The following is a 22860-nucleotide window of genomic DNA, read 5'->3' on the forward strand; positions in this document are numbered from 1 at the left end:
ACATACTGTGCATTTGTTGTGTAGCAGCAGACTGACACCAGGAATACGTGTTTCTGAGCCGTCTGTTCTCGGGACAACGTCTTCCACCAAAACACCAACAACTCGAACCTTCTGCTCTTTCTTAGGCTCAATCACCAACCGTTAGCAGTTAATGAGTTTCTGTAAACTGTGAATCCGACTGATTTCAGTCATTCAGAAATCCGTCCACTGGCAATCCCATGATGCCTTTGGTTCAGTCAGTCAACCAGTTTGACCTCGTTCTCCTGAGGGTTGATAATGAACACATTAATCCAACCTGAGGCTCATTACTGTGAGATTCTTATTCCTTTACTCTCGTATTGATTAACGTCCCAAAGGCTTATTGATTTTTTTATGAGGTCGACAAATGTAAGATTCGTCCAGAGAGACGCTTTCAAACTACATCTCTAAGATTTCTGACATGTATGAATATTGGTCAGCACGTGTATCATTAACAGCCTCTTGGACACGTCTACAAGCCGAGGAAAGTGATATTCTCTATTAGGAAAGGATGGAAGCAGTTTTAAGTTGAATGAGAGAAGGATTTTCCTTCCCTGTCTGTTAAACGTGTGCAGTGATGGATCCATTCACATCTGCAGCTGTTTCCTGATTGAAATGTATGAGGCCTTTATCGTCATCAATGAATGCAAAGTGTCAGCTGCCACAGTCACGACCAAATATCTCAACCACTGCTGGACGGATGGACGCGAGGCGCTCGTGTTCATCATGAAGTGTAATGACACAGTTTCCTCCAACGCCATCACCGGGTCAATAATTTAATTTGTCCAGTAATTTATGACCAAATACCTGTGACACTAATAACATTCCCGTCAGAGAGGAAGGTCACTGCTGTCCTTCCTGACACTTTAGGCTTTCATTACACATTTAAAGAGAATCTGATTCAAATTAAAGTCAAAAGGTGTTGGACTCTGTGTTGTGGACTCTGTGTTGTGGACTCTGTGTTGCGGACTCTGTGTTGCGGACTCTGTGTTGCGGACTCTGTGTTGCGGACTCTGTGTTGCGGACTCTGTGTTGCGGACTCTGTGTTGCGGACTCTGTGTTGCCCACTGTTGGCACTCGGGAGCATAAATGTCACAACCTTTGACCCTCATCCTACATAGAGACACATAGAGATCAGTCCACAGACAGCAGAGGGACAAAGCTACACTACAACCTGTTCACTCTCTGCTGATAAACACTGATTAATACATGAAAATCAAATGATTGAGAATCTTAAGAATCATCTTGTGGGTTTTTTTGGTGGATACCAAAACAACTGCTCAGGAGGATTTCTGTTACTAAAGTCAACAAACTGTTTCACCATGAAATGAAGACACGACAGACCACTTTCGCATCAGGTGTATTTAAACAAGGTAAGAACAAAGGTCCAACAAATAGAGTAAAAATTCTAAGAGATCTACTCCTAAAACTCCTAAATGTGACATATTTACACAGACACTCAATCAACAAGAACAGACAGAGAGGTTCATTGGAAATAAGAGAACATTTCTTCATTTAAAGCTGCATGAGGAAGGACTTTCATACAAAAACACTGTCCTTCAAATCAACCTGAATTATTGCAGGCCATTGTTGTGACTGACGTTGCCATGGCGACACGATGGCAGCAGGAAGCGAATGAACGCAGAAATGTTTAGATACGACGTGAGTAAACAGAGAGAGAGGCCGACGCCGAGGTCCTGAGAGCTCAACGTGCTGTTGGTGTTTATACATAACACTTACTGCAGATGTATGTAAATTATGTTGCTTTTATCTTCAACTGAAACTGCTGTTTTTATCGTCTACGTCGGTGAATTCAGGATTTATTTCCACCAAACCAGAGCTGGTGATTGTTGGAAACACTAACAGAGACGGTTCTGGTGGTCCAGTGTTATATTAATGTTCTACCCGACCTTTAATCTGGACTGGGTATCGCTGTTTAACACCAGAACAAGTCATTTGTTTAAAGGAAGCACGACAACAGTATTAAAGTGAGATCCAGACTCATTCCCAGGTTCACCGGAGTCTGTCGAGGCCTCAGCTGCTGCCTCGGTCTCATTGGTGGTGTCACCGGTCTGTCAGTGCACATAAAAAGGCCGCCTGTCGCAGCTTTAAGACAAACAAACAAACAAACAAACAAACAAACAAACAAACAAACAGGAGTCTGAGTCTACTTCCTCCTCTTCAGAAGGGCCTTTGCTTCTCTCTGTAGTCCTTTGATGTCCTCATCCGAGTCCGGGGGCTCGTAGTCCGAGTCATCGCCCCCGTCCTCGCTGTCGTCATTAATGAAGCTGTCGTCGTCCCCGAAGTCCTCGTCCTCGTCTTCGTCATCGGCGGAGGTCTTGTTGGGGGCGGTGCGAGTAGTGCGGGCTGTAAACAGGGAACAGGTTTACGTTAGAGTCACACTCACACGAGCTCTGTAAAAGCTCTCTGATGAGCCGGTTCCTACTTTGGATAAGGAGCAAAAAGAAAAAGACAATAAAAGATTTGTTTTTTTAAATAAGGTTTTGCTGTCGTCACAATCCGTCTCTACAGAGGGTTTTTTGGATCTTGTGGAAACATTCTACCAACTTGTTTTACTTCCTCTGACTTTACACTTTAAGCGCCACCCTCAGGTCGACATTTTAAAGCCCCATTATGTAACTTAGTAATAGCTTCACTATCATTGTGGGGGGGGGGATGCCGGAAGGAGAATGTTTTCAGACCGGGAATGAGGGGGAGCCAGAACCGGACGTAACCAGGTTCAGCAGCTTCTGTGTGTGACTAACGCCAGAGACTCAGAGAGCTGAGAGGACGTTGACGGAGGAAGGTTCAGCAGAGGAAGAGGAGAGTGAATGTGAGACTGGCTGTTAGTGGTTGGATAAAGAGGTGGAAGAGCCTGGTGAAATAAAAGTCTGCAGACAGACGGCGAGCTGTCGTCAGTAATATCAGCTGCTCGCTGTGTCTCGTGTTGATTCAACTTATTCAATGTTTGTCTGCGTTAGCGAAGTTGTCGACTCGCTAGTTTTGTTTAAACTGTGAGGTTCAATATTTCTTTATTTTAGGCCAGAAATCATCGATATATCTTATTTCTTTTTGTGTAAATGTAGCGGCCGGTAGTTCCTTCAAAGCTTTATTGCTGAAGTCTGATCGGGTTTGATTTTAAGGGCTAAAGGCAAAATTGTTGCTGCTGTTTAAATTCAACCAAATTCAAAAGATGTATAATAATATAATAACAAATAAATAACTGTATTTATTGATTTATTTGATTGATGTTATTCTATGAACTCAATAATCTTACACACTTTGTTACACTACTTTGTGTTAAATAATTAAGTCTTTGAAAGATACATCAGTGTGGGAGAAATAAACATCTCTTCTCTGTGTGTCTTCATCCTGAGGGTGTAAACACGGGTCGCGGCGAGGAGGCGTGTCTTTAATCAGGAGACCGAGACGAGTGACGGAGAATAAATTGTAAACTAAATGTCAACTGAGGCATCAAAGTGCAAATTCTGCTCTGAGGAGCGACGCTTCTCGTCAGTGAAGAGCGGTTTGTCATTAAAGGGCGGCGACCGCTGGAGTGTGTTTGTGGTCACAGGGCCGTTTCCTCTGTGGTGGGGGAGTTAACGTCCCGAGGTTAAATTATACAACCTGCTAACAGAAACAAATCAATAGGCCCCAGTCGGTTTATAGATGCCGATCAACTCTGGTGACGGAGTGTGTGTGTGTGTGTGTGTGTGTGTGTGTGTGTGTGTGTGAGAGGCAGAGCTGCTGCTTTATTAAAGGACCAGTCATCCTGTCGCCATTTCAAATGTTTTTCCGTCCTTCCAGTGCTCAAAGCAGCCACGACCTTTAATTATGGACGACTTTAAGCCTCCATATACACTACTCACAAAAAGTTAGGGAAATTCGGCTTCCGGAGGAAATTTCAGAATGTACATAAAATGCACTATAACCTTTCCAGGTGATCTTAATTTGACCTTCGCTAAACTTTTGAATGCATATGTCCAACTGTTCAATGTCTCAGTACTTATTGCATAACATGCTGTTCTTCTGGTTCAATGACAGTTTGTATTTAAACAGTCCTCTTCATCATGCTGTTCACATTTTAACATCACGAAACCAAGACGACACCTAACAATGGATCAACAGTCCCTGGCCAGTGCGAGGCTTCAATCGGGATGTACTCAGAGGGAGGTTTCCACTGAGCTTAGAGTGTCACAGAGTGTCATCAGCAGGTTGCAATAAGTCCACTTGTGAACAGCATGAGACGTCTTGTCGAGCTGTAATTGATGCTCAAGGACAAAAGACATTTTACTGACAGTGACATTTCTTGTTGTGGTATAACCACCACTGTTGAAGATGAGATGAAGAAATAACCATTGCATGCTTCTACTTAAATGTCCTACTTTCATGATATAATATCACTGTAGCATCTACTTTTGACATTTTCCATAGATTTCAGCCAAAAGTGGAATATCCCTAACTTTGTGTGCGTAGTTTAATTTAAACAGGTGAGTTGTACAGTCGACCTAAAGGACCAAAAGGCTGTAAACATGTTTATTTCTGCTGTAAAGTTTTAATATGAGGCCTTATGGAGACTGACTCACTGCTGGAGGCTCTAGTGGCCATTAGAGGAACTGCAGTTTGTGTAACATAGCGTTCATCTTAAGAGTTTCAATAATGATCCTTCTTGGTGGTGCGTTCAAGTCCTGGAGTGGTGATGGAGCGATAGAGCTTCACCATCCATAATGTTTGGTTATTAAATGTTCTCTCCTTTCAAATGAGGCTGTATCAAAGATGTATAACGGACCCAGTTAATTACTTTTTCCTGCATTTTAAAGAAGCTGACATTGAGGAATATATTTGAAATTTAAATGTATTATATGTCGAGAACAGACCTTTTTCATTAACAACTCAACAGATTTGAAAGGAATAAATTATGAGTTTCATAATGTCCGCAGTGTTGATGCTACATGCTGTCTGTTAATTACAATCAACATTTAAACAAAGAAAGACAACCAGAAGGATCCTACCTGGTTTCTTTGTGTGTTTGAATTCTTTCCTGTGAAGAGGGTTTTTCCTGTGAAGGGAAAAAAAAGAAAATCAAAGTCACAGTGAAGTTTAAAGTGTAACTGCAACCTTTCAGCTCTGCTAGCAGCCTCTCAGCACATTTCAAAAATGCATCAGAGATCGATCCCTGTCATCTAGTGGTAATAATGACTGTGCTGTGATGTCTGACCTGTAGCAGTCCGTGCCGTAGGGGCACTCGGGCCGCTCTTCCTCCTCGTCCTCGTCCTCCTCGTAGTCGGTGTCACCGGGGTGACTGCACTCCTGGAAATGGACCGGGTTCTTCCTGGAGAAGCAAAAACAAAGAGGGAGGTGATGAGAGGTCACTGTCAGAGCCTCTGCACACAAAAACGTCTCCCTGCTTTCAGTTAAAGGAGCCAACAGCGTTCTGTCCAGAAACAGAGGGGAGGGCCCTCTTTCAGGACGGACAGACAGAAAGACGATTTCTAGTTTTCCTTTAATGTTTTTTTTAAATGATCCTTTATCTTAAATTTGAGAGGCAGCTGCTCGGAGAAGCCTTTGGACCGGATTCAGTTTGCTTCATGTTCTTCAGCTCAAGTGACTGATGTACTGAGCTCGGCGTGCGCTCGTAGGGAAACGTACCTGTAGCAGTCCTTCCCGTACGGACACGCCGTTCGGAGTCGTGGTTTGGACGGAGCGGGTCCGGACGCAGAGCCGCTGTTGCTCCCCACGGACTCTGCCTGTTTGGTTTGTCGTCCGTTTCTCCACCGGCTGTCTTCATCCTCGGGCTGACTGACTGCACACGCCGATGTCGAGGTCCCTCCTCCTCGGCCTTCCTCGTCCACCTCCATGGTGAAGCCGTCAGACTCGTCGCTGACCTCGGGCCTGTTGGATTCACTCTGGGGTCGAACTGCGGGCCGCTGGGAGGGAACGTCCTGGAAGTCAACAACATTTGCATGTTGTGTGTGTTGAGTAAAGTCTTATTTGGACCAAAGATGATGAAAGAAAAGTACACATTACCAACTGTACTCAACTGTTTTAGACTGAGCTTCGTCTTCATCGCTGATCTTCCTTCTCCTCTTCTTCGGCATTTCCTCCTCGCTGACCCCCGCCTCCTCAGCTGAGGAAGTCTTGGACTGTTTGGCTGCGGCTCGTTTAGTGCCGGTCGACGCCGCTGAGGCTCCTTTACTTCTCTTCACGGCTGACTGAACTGAAACAGAGAGACAGATATCAGAGCCACATTGTCACCATCCACTGTTTAGATCTTGGTGCTTTTTAACTCTAGATTGGAACCGGATGAAGGATTTTAGTCATCGGACGTCTGGATCTTAAGTTATCAGAGAAACAAGCTGAGCTAACGTTAGCAGCAGCTCGGCTCGCAGCCCCTCCGGGACGTCCTTTGTCTGTCCAACAGCGTGGGAGAAGCAGTGATTGTTAAGGTGGAACTGCTTTATTCAGTGATTGTTAAGGTGGAACTGCTTTATTCAGTGTGTTTAGTGGTTTTAATCAGCGGGTCTGTTTGTGTTGGAGAGGAGGAGACCTCTGTGGATCATTGGGCTCCCGGTAGAAACCTCCTGAACCATGAACACTGAAGGAATCCTAACCGGGAGAAGCTGACTGCAATGACGCCAATGGTGGTGAAGACAACAACTCCCATGATCCCATGCTGCTTCACCACCTCATCAAGAGTAACTAGAGTGAAATACTTCATTAAAAAAAGTAGTTAATTACTTTCCACCACTGGAATTTATCTGATTATACTGCACTTTAAATGTTTTTGTGAAGTAAAACTTGTGTTTCCACTGTTCTTTAACTCAGAGTTAAGACGACTCCGAGCAGCTTCACCGGTTCCTCTTTAGGAAACTGGAACTTTTCCACCCGTCCACTCTGTTCAGTTAAACGCAGCCTTTAAGTGAGCGGATGGACGCAGTAATGGAAGCCGTCTGCTTTCCCTCAGAGTAAATATTAGAGCACAGCAGCACTCAGGGGGAAACAGTGGCTTTAATACTGTCAGAAAACACAGCGACACACACACACACACACACACACACACACACACACACACTCTGAGAGGATCTCCATAGTCTTTTATTAGCTGCTCTAATTATCAAAGAACATCTTGATACACAACCGCAGTCTCACACCTCCGTTCACTCTCTTGTTAACGTCACTTCATCGACTACCGCAGGTTGTACTGAAGCCCTCAGACTGTGTGGCAGTCGGGTTCAGCTGCTGTTTAAGGTCAACAAACGTCTGCTGGGTCCGTGCGGCGGCTCTGCACAGCGTCACCTGAGAGCAGAATCCTTCCTCCAGCCAAATGTACCACAGGCTGCATCATGGAAAATCCTATCTTCTGGCTTCAAAACCAAAAGGTTTGATCAGGAATTCAAAAGCAACCGCGACCGAGAGGGATCACAGTTTACTCCTCTAGTGTTACGTAAAGTCTGTGGCCAAATATCCACACACACAGACTTCGAGGTGCGTTCAGGAGTGCACTTATGCAGGGAATTACCCACAGTTCATAGCATTGTACCGATAAAGCTGTTTTAAATCAGCCTGTATGTTTTAAGACAAATGCTGACATACAGTCGCTTGTTTGGGACGACTAAACTCGAGTTTATGCTAGTTTTTGCTAACCCTCTAATCAATAACTGAGCCGTTAGCTTAGCTACAAACAGGTAGCACACAGAAACGTTTACAGACGTGAGGGTCTGAAATGTCTGAAATCTCCAGCAGACATAAAAAACCCAGTAAGGAACAGCTTGGAGTCGGATCGGGGGGGGAAACTTGATTAGGACATCCCTAATTTTTAGATCCCGAATTTAAAAAAGGGACCTTCCTCGAGGTGAAGCTCCAATCTGAACAGACACATGAACTCATATCTACTGTAGTGAAACATGAACACGGTACCTTTTGGGCTGGACGAAGAAGCGTGTGGAGTCACTACAGCCGCCATCATCCACCCAGGTAAAACTCTTCTCCTGCGAACAGACGGAGTGACTTCATCCTCCTCTTCCTCTTCTTCTTCTTCTTTTGACTGGACAGAGTCTTTCTACAAGAACCAGACAGATCCTCAGATAGTTAGATATGAATGTTCAACTGAGGGAATGTGACACTACTTCCCAACCTTTTTCCTTCAGAGATCCTTTTCTATCATTTATAATATTTCATATTATATTCAAACTGTACAATGAACCCAAACAGTGAACTCAGTAACTGCAGGAAGTCTGTGTAAAACCAGAGATTTGGATGAATTTTGAGCAGATTATTTCCTGTTTAGGGAACTTTTAATACAATTCTGTGTCTGTATTATGTATTTTTTAATCATTTTTAACAATCACACAGATTTAATAGGATTCTTTTTTGATGCTTGTTCTATTAGACTATTTAGTTTTCTTCACAGAAGTAAACAAAATGCTGAGATGTCTGCCTACTCTGTATATGTGTTAAGATTTCTTACACCCCTTAAAATCAAGAAGGCCACACGACCTCCCCAGGAAGGTTTGGTGACCCCCACTACCCCCAGGTTGGGAACTGCTGCTCTAGACTATAGCTTATATAGCAGGTTAGTAAAAGAACTGCTCTTCTCATTGCGTCATACAAAGTTTCCCAACGTCAGATCCCCACACAGGTGCGTTCCTACCTCGACAGAGACGGACATGATATAACTGCCAGCTCAGAACTGCTTCTTCTCTCTCATAAACATTCTGTTGCGAGTCTGCAAACCTTGTTCAGACTTCTGTCGGCGACCTCCTGGTTTGATGGAGCTGCTGGTGTGGGAGGAGTCTGTCCACGGTCCTGCCCAATAGGAGGCTCCACATCTGGCGCAGGAGAAACAGGAAGTTCTTCTTCGTCTTCAAACATCTGACTGTTCCTACGGGAAGGGATATTTGACAAAATTACATTCAGCCTGAACAAGTGAGGTTAAAACTCTCTCGGGAGGAACAATTACGTGAAAAGTGTCAGAAACCAGAATTTGTGGAAGCTTGCTGCTGTTTCAGGATGAATTTTACATGAGCTGGTCTGAGCACTGCTCGAGTGTCCTTTCCCGTCTGTTTGATCTGAACTTCAGAGAGCTCGCAGCAGCACAATGGAGGGGGAACTCAGATAAAAGATAACCGAAGACGACATAAATAAACATTCCCCGCTAATGTTGGCTTTTAATTGAGTCAGCAGCACTTACACCGCCCCGCCTTCAACCCCACGCAGACTGCTCCGCAGAGATAAAAGATAGGGCTTTAATTAAACAGAGGAGAGCAGCCTCTTCTGTCCTGATTGAATTATTCACGGAGACGTCGGGGGAGACTGCAGCAGATGAGAGTCGTGTCTTTATGTTGACACGGAGCATTAACACGACGCACAAATACCTGGGAGTGTGGTCTCCTCCGCCCACGGCCGCCACCCGGTAGATGAGCTGCCCCGGCAGCAGAGAGATCAAGTCACCGTGACGAAGAGGGTGCCAGGAGTCTCTCTGCAGAGGTCGGGGGTCTTCGGTCGGGGACGACTGAACAAAGCATGGATTCAGGTGGGTCTAAAGGTCAGAAGAGCATAAAGCCGATACTGATTCCAGTTTCACCAATAGGGCTGCACAGTTAATCGAAATGTTATACAATATGGGCTCAGGGAACATCCAAAATGCAGGAACCATAAATGTAAGAATCAGCGTTACAGTGAAGTACTGTAGAGCTGCAGAGATGTTCTGGCCCTCAGATCTTGTTGGTACAGATCTCAAAGAAATGTCACGTCTGCATGATTTTGAAAGTGTTTTCAGTTAAAATTATATTTTTAATGCAAACATGTTTATTTTTCCTGTAAAAAATTAAAGAACTTTTATTTTTTCACTGTTTTTACCATATCGTGCAGCTGCAGTAAGTTGCTCCAACATGATTGGTGTGGATCTTCATAAAGAGTAAGGATGCAGGATAAATTATTAAACAGCCGGTAATGGGAAATTTATATTATTATAAATGATCAGGATAATTCAAGTACAGCCAATAAATTATCGGTTGATATCGATAATAAATTATTTGGACTTCTTATGCAAAACGATTGATTGAAAGTTTTTTACTTAATAACTTTACTGGAAAAAATAAACATTTGAAGACTCAGAACTGTTGTTTTTTGTTGTTGTTGTTGTTGTAAACAATAGAACAACAGTTAGATTTGGTTAGAACAGAGCTATTGAATATTAAATCATCTTTTCTCAGGAGTCGATAAACTCCAGGTTATCGACTCCTTTTTAAATTACAACAATGCAATATTATCAGTTATCGGCCATGAGAAGCAGGTAATTATCGGTTATTAATAAACATCCATGATGAAGAATAAACGCGGTCCAGGTGGGAGGACGTACCGGTTTGAGACGCAGCTGTCCGTTCAGGTTCTCCAGCAGCCCGTGCTGTCTGGACACTCTCTTATCACTGACCTGAGACAACAGGAAGGAAAGAAAACAACAAAAAATGTTACTAACTACAGACAGAAGACAGTCTGATGTGCTGGTGCTCTAGTGCGCCATCTAGTGGCAGTGAGTTGTATATATTAGAAGCAGAGGTGCTTCAGAAACAGCAATAACTGCTGGAAACCCTCCGATAAACTCAGACTGATGTGTCCCATCAGACGTTCCCCATCCTGTTGTCAGTGTGACAGCGTCCTCCAGTGGTTCGGTGGAAGAGCTGCAGCTCAGTTTCTACCTCAGTGTCTCTGTGTTTGTGTATGTGGAACACACAATACAACACACACATTATATTAGTCTGCTTCAAAATCTCAGTCATACCTATCGCATACCTATTGCACTACAGTGCGTCAGTGCAATAAATTACATTTAAATAATAAAATATAATAAATTTGTCTTGTTTTGGATTTCAAGACATTTTCAGCAGAAGCAAAAGACTGAAATTCCAGAGACGAGTGTGTTCAGTTAAAATCTGTGTATTCATCTGTTTGTAAGAAACGTGAAAAATCTAATAAAAGGTTGAGGAGCTACAGCCAGCCAGACTCCATTGACAAAATTAGTAATTTTAGTAGATAATTGTACAAAAAACCCAAATAGAATTCATTAAAGCGTCTCTGTTAGTGTTTCCAACAATCACCAACTCTGGTTTGGTGGAAATAAATCCTTAATTCACCGACGTAGACGATAAAAACAGCAGTTTCAGTCGCTCTGCTCAGCTCTATATAACTAGATCTATCTAACCTGGAGGCAGAATTACTGTAATAATATGACCAGAGAGGAACTGTAGTAAGTACGAACCAAATCAAAAGTAAAGTGTATTACATGTGTCCCGAATTAAAGACTGATTCATAAAGTGATTTATTTTATGAACATAAGTCATTTACAAATTAATAGGAACGTTTTTTATTAAAAATAATCTGTATTTATGACTAAACTAACTTTCTCTGCTCTGATTGGTTGTTTTTGTTTGGCCCAGTGGCCCCAGGAGGAGCCAGAGGAGCCCCAGGAGGAGCCCCAGGAGGAGCACCAGGAGGAGCCCCAGGAGGAGCCAGGAGGAGCCCCAGGAGGAGCCCCAGGAGGAGCCCCAGGAGGAGCACCAGGAGGAGCACCAGGAGGAGCCAGAGGAGCCCCAGGAGGAACCCCAGGAGGAGCCCCAGGAGGCGCACCAGGAGGAGCACCAGGAGGAGCCAGAGGAGCCCCAGGAGGAACCCCAGGAGGAGCACCAGGAGGAGCCTGATTATCTGTCTCATAATACTACCAGGATACAGTGAAAGTTTCATCAAATATGACAAACATATTTAACACGAACTGCTCCTGTGAAACAACAACAGCACAACATTAATATGAACTGAAGCAACAGGAGGACTCACTCTCAGGAAGGGACCCCGGCCCAGCACCGTCTCCCCCGGCGGCAGGTGGATGGGGTCCCCGCCGTCCTCCGGGACGAGGTCGAAGCCGGACATCAGCTCAGCTCAGCGGGACCGGAGGGAGCTTCACCCCGGGAGGGAGGTTCACCCGGGAGGGAGGGACTTCACCCCGGGAGGGACCGGGAGGTTCACCCCGGGAGGGACCGGGAGGTTCACCCCGGGAGGGACCGGGAGGTTCACCCCGGGAGGGACCGGGAGGGACCGGGAGGGAGGTTCACCCCGGGAGGGACCGGGAGGGACCGGGGGGGAGGTTCACCCCGGGAGGGACCGGGAGGGAGGTTCACCCCGGGAGGGACCGCACAGCAACACAACTGTTTCAGGGACGAGTGGAAGCGGGAAGAGACTTTCTTACTGAACGGTATCAGGATTTAAAGAGCTTCTCTAACTCATGCTCCATGTGTAACTGTCTGTCTGTCTGTCTGCCTGTCTGTCTGCCTGTCTGTCTGTCTGCCTGTCTGTCTGTCTGCCTGCCTGCCTGCGGGGAACAGAAACTAAAGCTAAAGTCACAGCGGACCCCGCAGTAGTGGACTGTAATTCGGCCTACCTGCTGTGGAGGTCGACCGGATAAGTATCGATCCCTCAGGGTTGAAACCCCGCGAACAGAAACTTCTGCTGTCAGCCACACACTTCAAAACTTCCGGGATGGAGTGGAGCATGCGCAGTAGACACGTGTGATCAACACGTTCACCGGATTCCATCCTGATTGTTTACAATTTAAAACGTTTTTGTTTATTTCTGTTATTTTCTTGCGGATATAATAAACATCAAGACTGATTATCAATAAGTAGATATCGCTCTTTAATTCGGCACACATTAAATATATAGAGTATGATTTTAGTTGATCAGAATTGTAACTTTTAGATTTGGTTCACGCTTCTCACTACGGTACATTGGGTAAAAACGAAAATAAATATAAATAGAAGCTAATGTTGACTTTCTAAATCATAATTTAAACTTTCTGTCTAATAGTTTAAATAATTATGACCCATATATTTAATAGAGTGAGAATATTTCTTTCTCTTTATGATTATTGAAACGTGGATCAATCACACACTGACGTCAGCTGTGGGCGTATGACCCTCGCACGCATGCGCACCCCGTTAAAAACACGGTGACGTGTGTGTGTGTGTAAACAACGGTTGAGACATTTAAACAGCTGTCAGAGCCCCCCCCCAACGGTAAGAAACACACATTTAAACCTCACTTTAGCCTCTCATACTGTTCAATGTGGCGGCAGGCGGTCAGTACCCGCTGCCCCGGGGGGTAAAAGGGGTAAAAGGGGTATTTAGGGCCGCGGGAGGCCGGGGCGGGTTGCAGCCGCTGGGAGCTAGCGAGCTAACATGCTAACATGCTAGCCGGGGCGAAGACTCGTGCTGCGAATATTTCTTCTTCTGTGTTTAAATTAAAGCTGTTCTACATCCGGTCCTGTGCTTTATAATGAGTGGTTAGATTTCCACCAACATAAGGACATTATATATATATATATATTATTATACATTATCATTCATTTAAGATGTGTTTCAATGTGTTGTTGTTGTTCTGTTTGTATTTCAGTTGGTTTCCAGAGCTTCTTTCACTTTAGTTTTTATTGATTTTAAATGTTAAGTTCTGCTGTCTGTCTGTCTGTCTGTCTGTCTGTATTCAGTCTGTCTGTCTGTCTGTCTGCTGTCTGTCTGTATTCAGTCTGTCAGTCAGTCTGTCTGTCTGTCTGTCTGTCTGTCTGTATTCAGTCTGTCAGTCAGTCTGTCTGTCTGTATTCAGTCTGTCAGTCAGTCTGTCTGTCTGTATTCAGTCTGTCTGTCAGTCTGTCTGTCTGTCTGTCTGTATTCAGTCTGTCTGTCAGTCTGTCTGTCTGTCTGTCTGTCTGTATTCAGTCTGTCTGTCTGCTCTCTGTCAGTCAGTCAGTCAGTCTGTCTGTCTGTATTCAGTCTGTCTGTCTGCTCTCTGTCAGTCTGTCTGTCTGTCTGTCTGTCTGTATTCAGTCTGTCTGTCAGTCTGTCTGTCTGTCTGTCTGTCTGTATTCAGTCTGTCTGTCTGCTCTCTGTCAGTCTGTCTGTCTGTCTGTCTGTCTGTCTGTCTTCAGTCTGTATTCAGTCTGTCTGCAGTCTGTCTGTCAGTCAGTCAGTCTGTCTGTCTGTCTGACAGTCTGTCTCTCAGTCTGTCTGTCTGTCTGTCTGTCTGTCTGTCTGTCTTCAGTCTGTCTGTCTGTCTGTCTGTCTGTCTGTCTTCAGTCTGTATTCAGTCTGTCTGTCTGTCAGTCAGTCAGTCATTCTGTCTGTCTGTAGTCTGTCTGTCTGCAGTCTGTCTGTCTGTCTGTATTCAGTCTGTCTTCAGTCTGTCTGTCTGTCTGTCAGTCTGTCAGTCTGTCAGTCTGTCTGTCTGTCTTCAGTCTGTCAGTCTGTCTGTCTGTCTGTCTGTCTGTCAGTCTGTCTGTCTGTCTGTCTGTCTGTCTGTCTGTCAGTCTGTGTGACATTGGTTGCTCCTTTCTGTTCAGGCTGTTTCAGACCTGCTGCACTCTGAGCTAATATGCAGTATGACTCCCCGAGGACCTCTCCTGTGTTCTTCCTCTGTGAGAGAAGCCCCTCCCTGATATCGCCCCGCGGCGCCGCCCACACTCACAACTTTGCCGAAACCCTGCCGACGGAGATGAGCGTGAAGATCTTCGGCGAGCTGGACGCGGAGAGCCTGTGCAGCGCCTCGAGGACCTGCAAGCTGTGGCACCACATCATCGAGGAGAGCGACCAGCTGTGGAGGGGCCAGTGTCTGCTGGTCGCCGCCGTCTGCCAGAGGGAGGTCGACAGCGACAGGAGGGACGGCCTGTCCTGGAAGGTAGGTCCGCTTTCTAGGAACACCTTCTGAGACGATCCGATACGAATCCAGATACATCGGTTACGATTCAGAGACGACGTCTGAGTCGTATCGGTGAATCTCTACAGCTGTAATGGAGCCACTGAAACATACATACACACACCTCACCTTGAACTGACTTCATTATACTGTATACATTTTAAAACACAGCATTTTTAACCCAAACCACCTTTCAGACTCCATAAATCACCTGTTTATGACTTTATAAATGACTCCTGTTCATGAGCTGATGTGTGTTTGTGAGATTTGTAATGTATGTTGTAATTTTCTGTAATTTAAAATACAGTTTTTAACTTTAATTTTACATCAAATCTATGTTTTTTTGTCTTTTTAATGTTTAATTAAATATATTTACAGTGTACTATAATACAATAATCAGACTTACATTTACAGCAGAGTGCTGTTATTATTGGATTGTTATTATTTTAATGTGAATGTTAAAAGTTATAGAAGTGTAATAAAAGTCATTATCTGTGAGATTACAGTAATTATTGCTGTTTACACTGATAACAACTGTATTTGGACAGTTTACCTTATACACTGATAAACAACATTTATTTAACTTCCATCATTATACAACATATCTGTCAGTTCACTAACTAATACATTAAAATTACACAACTAATACTTTTTACTGTTAATGTCACTAATTTTAAATAATTTTATAAATGTATTAAACAATATTAAACTTGAATTTAACGGTTAAATCTATTAATTAAACAGTAAATATCTGAGAAACAATTACATGCAAATACATTTAAATCTTTTTACGTGTTAAAGGACATTTTCTTTAAATAAACAGTATTTTTCGGATTATTTACAGATTATTTAACATTAAACATGTAAATTGACAGGATATGTTATTAATATTTCCTCGTTGTGAGACGGGACTGGTAGCAGAGGTCAGAGGTGATGGAATGGTTGTCTCGTCCTCTCTCAGGTGACCCTGGTGAGGAACTTCACCCGCAGCCGTCTGAAGAGCGACTGGCTGCGAGGACGTTACAGCAGCGTGAGATCGGCCGAGGAGCTGGTCGGCAGGAAGATGACGCCGCTGGACGCCGAGACGTGGGGAGAGATCCTTCAGGCGGAGCTGGACCGATGACCGACGGCGTTCAGGACTTTATATAAAGTCTGATTTTTAACCCTTTTAATATTAATATATCTTTTTGTGTTTTCATGTGAATGCACACAAACAATTGTACATAATTATCTTTTTAAAACTTTTTTTTAAGAAAAAAAGGATCATGGGGAAATGAAATATTAACATTATTGGCTGAAATGAAGCTTTTTTTATTGCTTTGATGTAAATATGACTGAGAATAAATCAGCGTTGGAGCCTGTGATTCAGTTTCTGTGTGTGTGTGCGTGTGTGCGTGTCATAAGGTGTTTCTATTATTGTGTCCACACAGATAAAGTCCTTCACTCGACCTCTGTGGAAAATGTCATTAAGTCAATTAATCAATAAAATAATCGGTTAACGAGCTGCAGCCAATGAGAGCAGATACAGGAAGCAGGAAGCCGGGTAGTTACTATGGTAACGGCCAAAATAACCTCCTCAGATACCAACACACCATAAAACTGCCTCTCATATTGATCAGGATACACTGTATCTTTATTGATTATTGATCAGTATACACTGTATCTTTATGGATGATATTGATCAGAATACACTGTATCTTTATTGATTATTGATCAGTATACACTGTATCTGTATGGAGGATATTGATCAGTATACACTGTATCTTTATGGATGATATTGATCAGTATACACTGCATCTTTATTGATTATTGATCAGTATACACTGTATCTTTATGGAGGATATTGATCATTATACACTATCTTTATTGATCAGTATACACTGTATCTTTATTGATTATTGATCAGTATACACTGTTTCTTTATGGATGATATTGATCAATATACACTGTATCTTTATGGATGATATTGATCCTGTATTGACAGTCAGACTGTGGACATATGACGGCCTTTAGCTCGTGTTTCTAGAGTTACGTGTTGTTACGAACACGTTAGGAATTGTTAAAATGTGATATTTCTTAAAGGGAGTTTGGTGCAGGGAGCTTTTAGTTGGATTCAAACTGCTGATATGGATCATTGTTAACGTTTAGTCTCCACTACAGAAACACTAGCTGACTGCTGAAGGCTGATCAGGTTGTCTGATTGTGACTGATGTTTAAATTAATGGTTTTAATAATAATTTATTGCTAATTTATTGATTACTGATGCTGGCTGATCAGGATCATTATCAGCTTATTTTAGTCACTCTTTATCGGCAGTATGCTGTGTGTGTGTGTGTGTGTGTGTGTGTGTGTGTGTGTGTGTGTGTGTGTGTGTGTGTGTGTGTGTGTGTGTGAGTGACCTCTGATTGATGCACATGTAGGCTTTACTCACAGCCCTCACAGTTCCGCTCTTATTTTGAAACGCGTGGCCGGAAGCCCCGCGCTGTCCTGACTCCGGTCCCTCCTCAGCATCACCGCATCCTCCGCCGCCTTCCCCCCTCGATACGGGACCCGAAGCTGACCCCGTTAGAAGACTAAAGCCGGGATAATGGACGACGTCCCTCCGATCATCAACATCTCCATCTCCCTGCGGATCCAGCCCAACGAGGGGCCCGTGTTCTTCAAGGTGGACGGGACCCGGTTCGGCCAGAGCAGGACCATCAAACTGCTCACTGGCTCCAAGTACAAGATCGAGGTGGTGCTGAAGCCTGGAAACGTCGAGGCCACGTAAGAAGAGCATCTATTAGAAAGGGATATTGTCCGTGTTGTCCGGGTTCTAGCGGCGGACGTTGTGGTTCCTCTGCAGCAGGAGGCCACAGGGAGCGGGTTCCTCATCGGTCCTTGAGATTATAAAGGTCATACAGATATAAACAGAACATCTACGGGTCAGGGATCCGGTGTAAAGAGCGTTTATAAAGACAGAGTAAAGCCGCAGTGGGCGTCCATGTTAGTGGTTCCTCCTGCAGGCCTGAAGCATCACATATCCGCCTGAATAAATCATGTGTGTGTGTGTGTGTGTGTGTGTGTGTGCGTGCGGTGTGTGTGTGTGTTTAATGGCTGCTGGTGTCAGGATGCGTCGGTCTGTCTGTGTGCTGGTGTACAGACAGACAGACAGACAGACAGTTCCTGTGGGCTCTGCTGTTGAGGAGCAGGGCGGGTCCACAGTGAATATAACATAACAGAGTTTATACAGAGAACCAGTGTTGGGCTCAAAGAAGTAGTCAAAAGTAATGGAATTACTTATTACAGCAGTTAGTTACAGTACTAGTTCTATTCAGACGATTCCAGTTAAAATCAAAGTAATCAGAGTATTTCCAAACTAGTTTCCTCCACGATTACAAACACGAATCCAACGACGTGATTGGATCGTTTCCGATCAGGAGGAACAGAAGTAATGTAGTTAATGATGTAGAATTATTAATTATATTAATTATATTAAAGTATTATCTTGTTATTTTCTCCCTGAAGGTGCTGAAACGTTCCCATCACTTAAACAAAGCTTTAACCTTCCTCCTCTTCCTCCTCTTCCTCCTCACAGCACCATGAACATCGGAGGCATCGTCTTCCCTCTGGAGCAGCAGTCCAGGGACGAGGAGTCGGTGGTTTATCACGCCCTGTACGACACCGAGGGCGTCCCGCACACCAAGAGCGGAGACCGGCAACCCGTCCAAGTCAGCATGGAGGTACAGCGGCGGTGGCGGCGCAGTGAGGAGATATCACTGCTGCTGCTGAGAGAAATATAGAAGTCTGACCGTCAAATGAAAGCAGGGTCGTTCAGATCCAGACTGTTTGATCGGGTATCTGCGAGTCTCTGCTCCGATATCACGTCATTTATTACCCACGAAACAGAACCGGACGGCGATCACCTTACCATAACCCTAACCATGCCTGAACCTAAACAACCAAACCAACAAAGTACTAGCCAATCGGGGTGGGGAGTAGAGTTATCTACGGTTTTAGAGGTAGCTAGATATTTTACACTGGAAGGTTCCAGCGTGAACAGCACACAGGGTCCGGATCAATACTGGATTCTGATTGGCTGCAGGGTGTCCATTAATTACTGATGTAGGCTCGTAGCTGAACATGAAGTCGTATCCGAGGTTCATCCTGTTTACTGGAGCAGTGACAAACGTTGTCCTAATAAAAACTTTAGATTTTATTTGTAAAATGGATGAAAATATAAATGAATGGTCTTAACTCTGGTTAGTGTCCGTGGTATCAGCGGGATGTGGCCCTTCGAGGAACCGCCCGACGCACAGTGCCGATAATGGACCTCGTTGGGCTTCGTCCTTTACATAATATATATATTTCTTCCCGTAAAATGGTTTCTGAACGTCTCTGAAAGAGCTGAATGATCATTTCTGCTGCATTGTGGGTGATGACGATTCTCTCTCTGTGCAGTTTAACAAGGCGGGAACGTTTGAGACGGTCTGGCAGGCGAAATACTACAACTACTACAAGAGGGAGCACTGCCAGTTCGGCAACAAGTTCAGCAGCATCGACTACGAATGCAAGCCCAACGAGACGCGGACCCTCATGTGGATCAACAAGGAGGCGTTCAACTGAGTGGGCCCGCCCCCCCCCCGCTGTCCACGCTCCGTACACCGAGCAGGGGACACCAGTTGTACCAGGACTACTTCTGAACATCAGCATCACAATAAAAGGACAGCCTTATCCTAAAGGCGGCGTCACGTCAGCGAGGGTTTGGTGTTTGTGTTGTTTAGTGAAAAGGGAAAAGAAAGAATAGCTGTTAGCTGTTAGCTGTGTGTCTTTAAGGGGGGGGGGTTAAAGCTTTACTCTGCAGTGGTCAGCAGAAGGGAATCGTTTGAAAAGCAGAAATGCTTTACACACACACGCTAACTGCACACGGATTCGGTTTGCTTTTAGGATGTTTTCTATCAAAGGAAGCTGCAGAGTTTAGCTTTAACGCAGCGGTTGAAGGGACAGTCGGGACGTTTGGGGAATCGAATATAAAATGAATCTCAGTATGTTTAGTGTGGAGATATGTCTGGGATGTGTTTAGCCTAGCTTAGCTCAAAGACTGGAGCACTCATCAATGAGCGGTTTCACTCGGTAGTACATCGTCACTTCTGCCTCCAGGTTCCAGTCGTGGGAAGCTGCTGGCATCGGCCCGTCAGGAGAGGAAAAACATACAAACAAATCCAAAGTTGTCTGATTTCGTCAGCTAACCAGCTCGTCAGCAGTCCGTCCTTCAGGCAGCTGACTGTACAGTTAGCTCAGAGCTAGAATCTGGCAACTATTACTGGCTCGGAGCGATGCTGAACCTCGAACCGGTTCTGGACTAGGAAAACTGGTTCCAGCGCAGCACCAAAACTTTGCTGGTCTAGAACCAAGAACCTTTTACATCAGGGGCAGATAGCTATGGATTTATTAGATGTTTAGTGAGCTATAATAATAATAATAATAATAATAATAGTGATGTAATGATGTGGCTCTATGGTGGTCAGTCTGTAGAAAAGCTTCTGTTTGAACCGGCACTAGCACTGATTCTAAAACCCAAAATGTCCCCTATTTCTGCACCTGTTCAATAATTCAATAATATTTAATATTAATATTTTTTTGGGAGGTGCATTTGTTCACTTTTAATGGCTAGCAGTTTCCACTTGCTTCCAGTCTTTGTGCTAAGCTAGGCTAAATATTGGACCTATCTCTGTACTGGACTGAAATGTTCCAGCTGTTCCTTTAAGGTGGACTGAAAAGAGAAATACCCTTCGATAATTAAATGTATCGCAGCACGGGACGGGAGGGACGGAGCGCAGCAGCTAGCGTTAGCCGAGGACCAGGATGGAAGACATCTGTGGACGGAGGAAGTATTTGACCTAATTTATTAAATGTGTGGATGTGTCCGCGAGAGAGGACAGACGACGTTTGAGAGCGTGTACATCATTGTAATAGTTTTGACTTTTCTTATGTGTTATGTATTTCATTATTTATTTCTGGAAAAATCCACCAAAAACACAAAAACACTGACGAGACAAAACGAGAGAAAAGTTGCTGCAGGTTTTAAGAAAAAGAGGTTTTCTAAAGAAGGAAACAGACAATACGAGTTCTAACAGTGTGAAGGGATGATGGTGGGTTTCTCCTTTAAAGGGAACGACTGGTGTTACTCTAAATTTAACAACATGTTCAAAAAGGTTCAGTGATTTCCTGAAACAGCTGCTCACTTTTATTAAAGATAAAAACAAAAACCCAGTGGAGGAGGAACTATTTTCAGCGGCGGATGAATCCACATTTGGTGCTCTATAGTGAGATTGAGTCAAAATAAACTGCACTGTGGCTCATTGGTGTGTTTTTTAATAGTTTTTCTTACAACAGTGGAGCTCAGAGGACGCAGATACACACATTGTTAGTAGATACATTCACCGTTCGTTTGTTGACAGGAAGTAAAATGTAGAATATCACCAGACTTCTCCTTTAAGCCTTCGGACGCCTCTGTCTGTCTTTCGTTGGAGTCGCGGTACTTACACATTACATTTGTGCTTCAGCGGCTGTTTTTATTCTCTCTGTTTCCTCCTGAAGTGCATGGCTGGATTCATTTTGCCAAATCTGATCTGTTTGTTAGTTCTTTGTTAAGATATCTCGATGCCTACACCTTGCTGTTTGGTTATGTGTTGGACTTAAGGAGTATAAAGTGTCTTTGTGAATAAAAGAGTATACTGAACCAATTATTATTGTTATAAACTTGAATATTTCAGTTTTGCAGTGGTGGAGGAAATACTCAGATCCTGTACTGACGTATTAATACGGCACAGAAGAAATCACTTTACTGTCATTTATCACAGCCTGAGGGTCTAATATAAAATACACAGCAATGAAACATCATACAACTAAAACCAGAGTTATGAAGGTGGGAGTACAGTGTGCATACGTGTATGTAAGTGAAACCTGAGATTATCTCACAGTGTGGGCAGCATTAGCAGTCAGCACCACGAGCAGTGTAACACTTATTTTAATATTATATATGTAAATAACAGTGTACAAATATTAAAGAATTAAGAATATTAATAATATAAATTATGTTATTATGAGGAAAATGTATGAAAAATAAAAGTACTGTTCACAAAATGAGGTGCTTGAAGCAGAGCGGAGCTGGGGGGTCCCTGACGGTGGAAACGGACTACCGTCCTGGAGGATCCTCAGAACCGACTGCGTGAGGTTAGCTGAGATCAGGAAGCTTCAGTCTGGAGGTGATCGGCCTTTCAGAGCGAGTTCAATGTCACACTGACGATGTGTCCCAACAAAGAGACCAGGGAGAAGATTCTGGGAAGCGTAGGAAGAAGGTTGGGTCCGGTGGGATGAAGGGGGTCGATTGATCCCCAGCTGGTTCCTGTAATAGAAGAGGGAAGAATGAACTCTAATATCTTTAATGGAAACTGAATCATCCACGTGAAGTCGACACAGAAGGTTCAAACCCAGGACCTTCTGACAGTCTCGACCACCGATGGTATTTTTCCACCAAATTAACTCTGGTTCTCGAACCGGGTCGAGGAACCTTGGTGCTACTGATGGTGGAACCGTTGGTTGTATACGATGTTTGTTATTGGTTATAGATGATGTTTGTTGTTATTGGTTGTATACGATGTTTGTTATTGGTTGTATACGATGTTTGTTGTTGGTTGTATACGATGTTTGTTATTGGTTATAGATGATGTTTGTTGTTATTGATGATATACGATGTTTGTTATTGGTTGTATACGATGTTTGTTATTGGTTGTATACGATGTTTGTTGTTGGTTGTATACGATGTTTGTTATTGGTTGTATACGATGTTTGTTATTGGTTGTATACGATGTTTGTTATTGGTTATAGATGATGTTTGTTGTTATTGATGATATACGATGTTTGTTGTTATTGGTTGTATACGATGTTTGTTGTTGGTTGTAGACGATGTTTGTTGTTATTGATGATCTTTGATGTTTGTTGTTATTGATGATTTTTCGTTGTTATTGATGATTTTTGATATTATTGATGATATATGATGTTTGTTGTTATTGATGATCTTTGATGTTTGTTGTTATTGATGATCTTTGATGTTTGTTGTTATTGATG

General features: G+C 43.7%; 3 protein-coding genes across 6 annotated transcripts; 2 read left to right on the top strand and 1 right to left on the bottom strand.

The window, feature by feature from the left end:
• Positions 1-1362: 1362 nt before the first annotated feature.
• aplf (aprataxin and PNKP like factor) lies at positions 1363-12602 on the bottom strand. Of its 2 annotated transcripts, XM_051383106.1 has the most exons (12): positions 12449-12602; positions 12164-12215; positions 11848-11985; positions 10379-10450; positions 9393-9556; positions 8752-8899; positions 7936-8077; positions 6060-6235; positions 5668-5960; positions 5237-5350; positions 5031-5077; positions 1363-2385 (listed from the first exon to the last, which is right to left on the bottom strand). In XM_051383106.1, exons 3-12 carry the CDS (start codon positions 11938-11940, stop codon positions 2186-2188), a joined length of 1449 nt encoding a protein of 482 aa, XP_051239066.1. In that variant the 5' UTR covers positions 11941-11985; positions 12164-12215; positions 12449-12602; the 3' UTR covers positions 1363-2185. The 2 variants fall into 2 exon arrangements, with proteins under 2 accessions (XP_051239066.1, XP_051239067.1); XM_051383107.1 differs by lacking the exons at positions 12164-12215; positions 12449-12602 and having other exon boundaries at positions 11848-11986.
• LOC127353669 (F-box only protein 48) lies at positions 12183-16115 on the top strand. 3 transcript variants are annotated; one of them, XM_051383113.1, is made up of 3 exons: positions 12183-12262; positions 14399-14733; positions 15713-16115. In XM_051383113.1, exons 2-3 carry the CDS (start codon positions 14431-14433, stop codon positions 15872-15874), a joined length of 465 nt encoding a protein of 154 aa, XP_051239073.1. In that variant the 5' UTR covers positions 12183-12262; positions 14399-14430; the 3' UTR covers positions 15875-16115. The 3 variants fall into 3 exon arrangements, with proteins under 3 accessions (XP_051239073.1, XP_051239072.1, XP_051239071.1); XM_051383112.1 differs by lacking the exon at positions 12183-12262 and adding an exon at positions 12996-13082; XM_051383111.1 differs by lacking the exon at positions 12183-12262 and having other exon boundaries at positions 13626-14733.
• A 1067-nt stretch (positions 16116-17182) lies between these two features.
• Positions 17183-21477, top strand: cnrip1a (cannabinoid receptor interacting protein 1a). Its single transcript, XM_051383110.1, has 3 exons — positions 17183-17517; positions 18329-18473; positions 19192-21477. Exons 1-3 carry the CDS (start codon positions 17339-17341, stop codon positions 19354-19356), a joined length of 489 nt encoding a protein of 162 aa, XP_051239070.1. The 5' UTR covers positions 17183-17338; the 3' UTR covers positions 19357-21477.
• The last annotated feature ends 1383 nt before the right edge of the window (positions 21478-22860 follow it).

Source organism: Dicentrarchus labrax, unplaced genomic scaffold (genome assembly GCF_905237075.1).
Source record: "Dicentrarchus labrax unplaced genomic scaffold, dlabrax2021, whole genome shotgun sequence".
Lineage (NCBI taxonomy): Eukaryota > Metazoa > Chordata > Actinopteri > Moronidae > Dicentrarchus > Dicentrarchus labrax.

Coding starts and splice junctions, on each gene's coding strand:
- aplf (XM_051383106.1), bottom strand. CDS start 11,940: ATGTCCGGCTTCGACCTCGTCCCGGAGGACGGCGGGGACCCCATCCAC. Junction 8,078..8,751: donor CCGACAGAAGTCTGAACAAG/GTTTGCAGACTC, acceptor TGGTTCTTGTAG/AAAGACTCTGTCCAGTCAAA. Junction 5,078..5,236: donor TACGGCACGGACTGCTACAG/GTCAGACATCAC, acceptor TTCCCTTCACAG/GAAAAACCCTCTTCACAGGA.
- LOC127353669 (XM_051383113.1), top strand. CDS start 14,431: ATGCAGTATGACTCCCCGAGGACCTCTCCTGTGTTCTTCCTCTGTGAG. Junction 14,734..15,712: donor GGGACGGCCTGTCCTGGAAG/GTAGGTCCGCTT, acceptor GTCCTCTCTCAG/GTGACCCTGGTGAGGAACTT.
- cnrip1a (XM_051383110.1), top strand. CDS start 17,339: ATGGACGACGTCCCTCCGATCATCAACATCTCCATCTCCCTGCGGATC. Junction 17,518..18,328: donor CCTGGAAACGTCGAGGCCAC/GTAAGAAGAGCA, acceptor TCCTCCTCACAG/CACCATGAACATCGGAGGCA. Junction 18,474..19,191: donor CCGTCCAAGTCAGCATGGAG/GTACAGCGGCGG, acceptor CTCTCTGTGCAG/TTTAACAAGGCGGGAACGTT.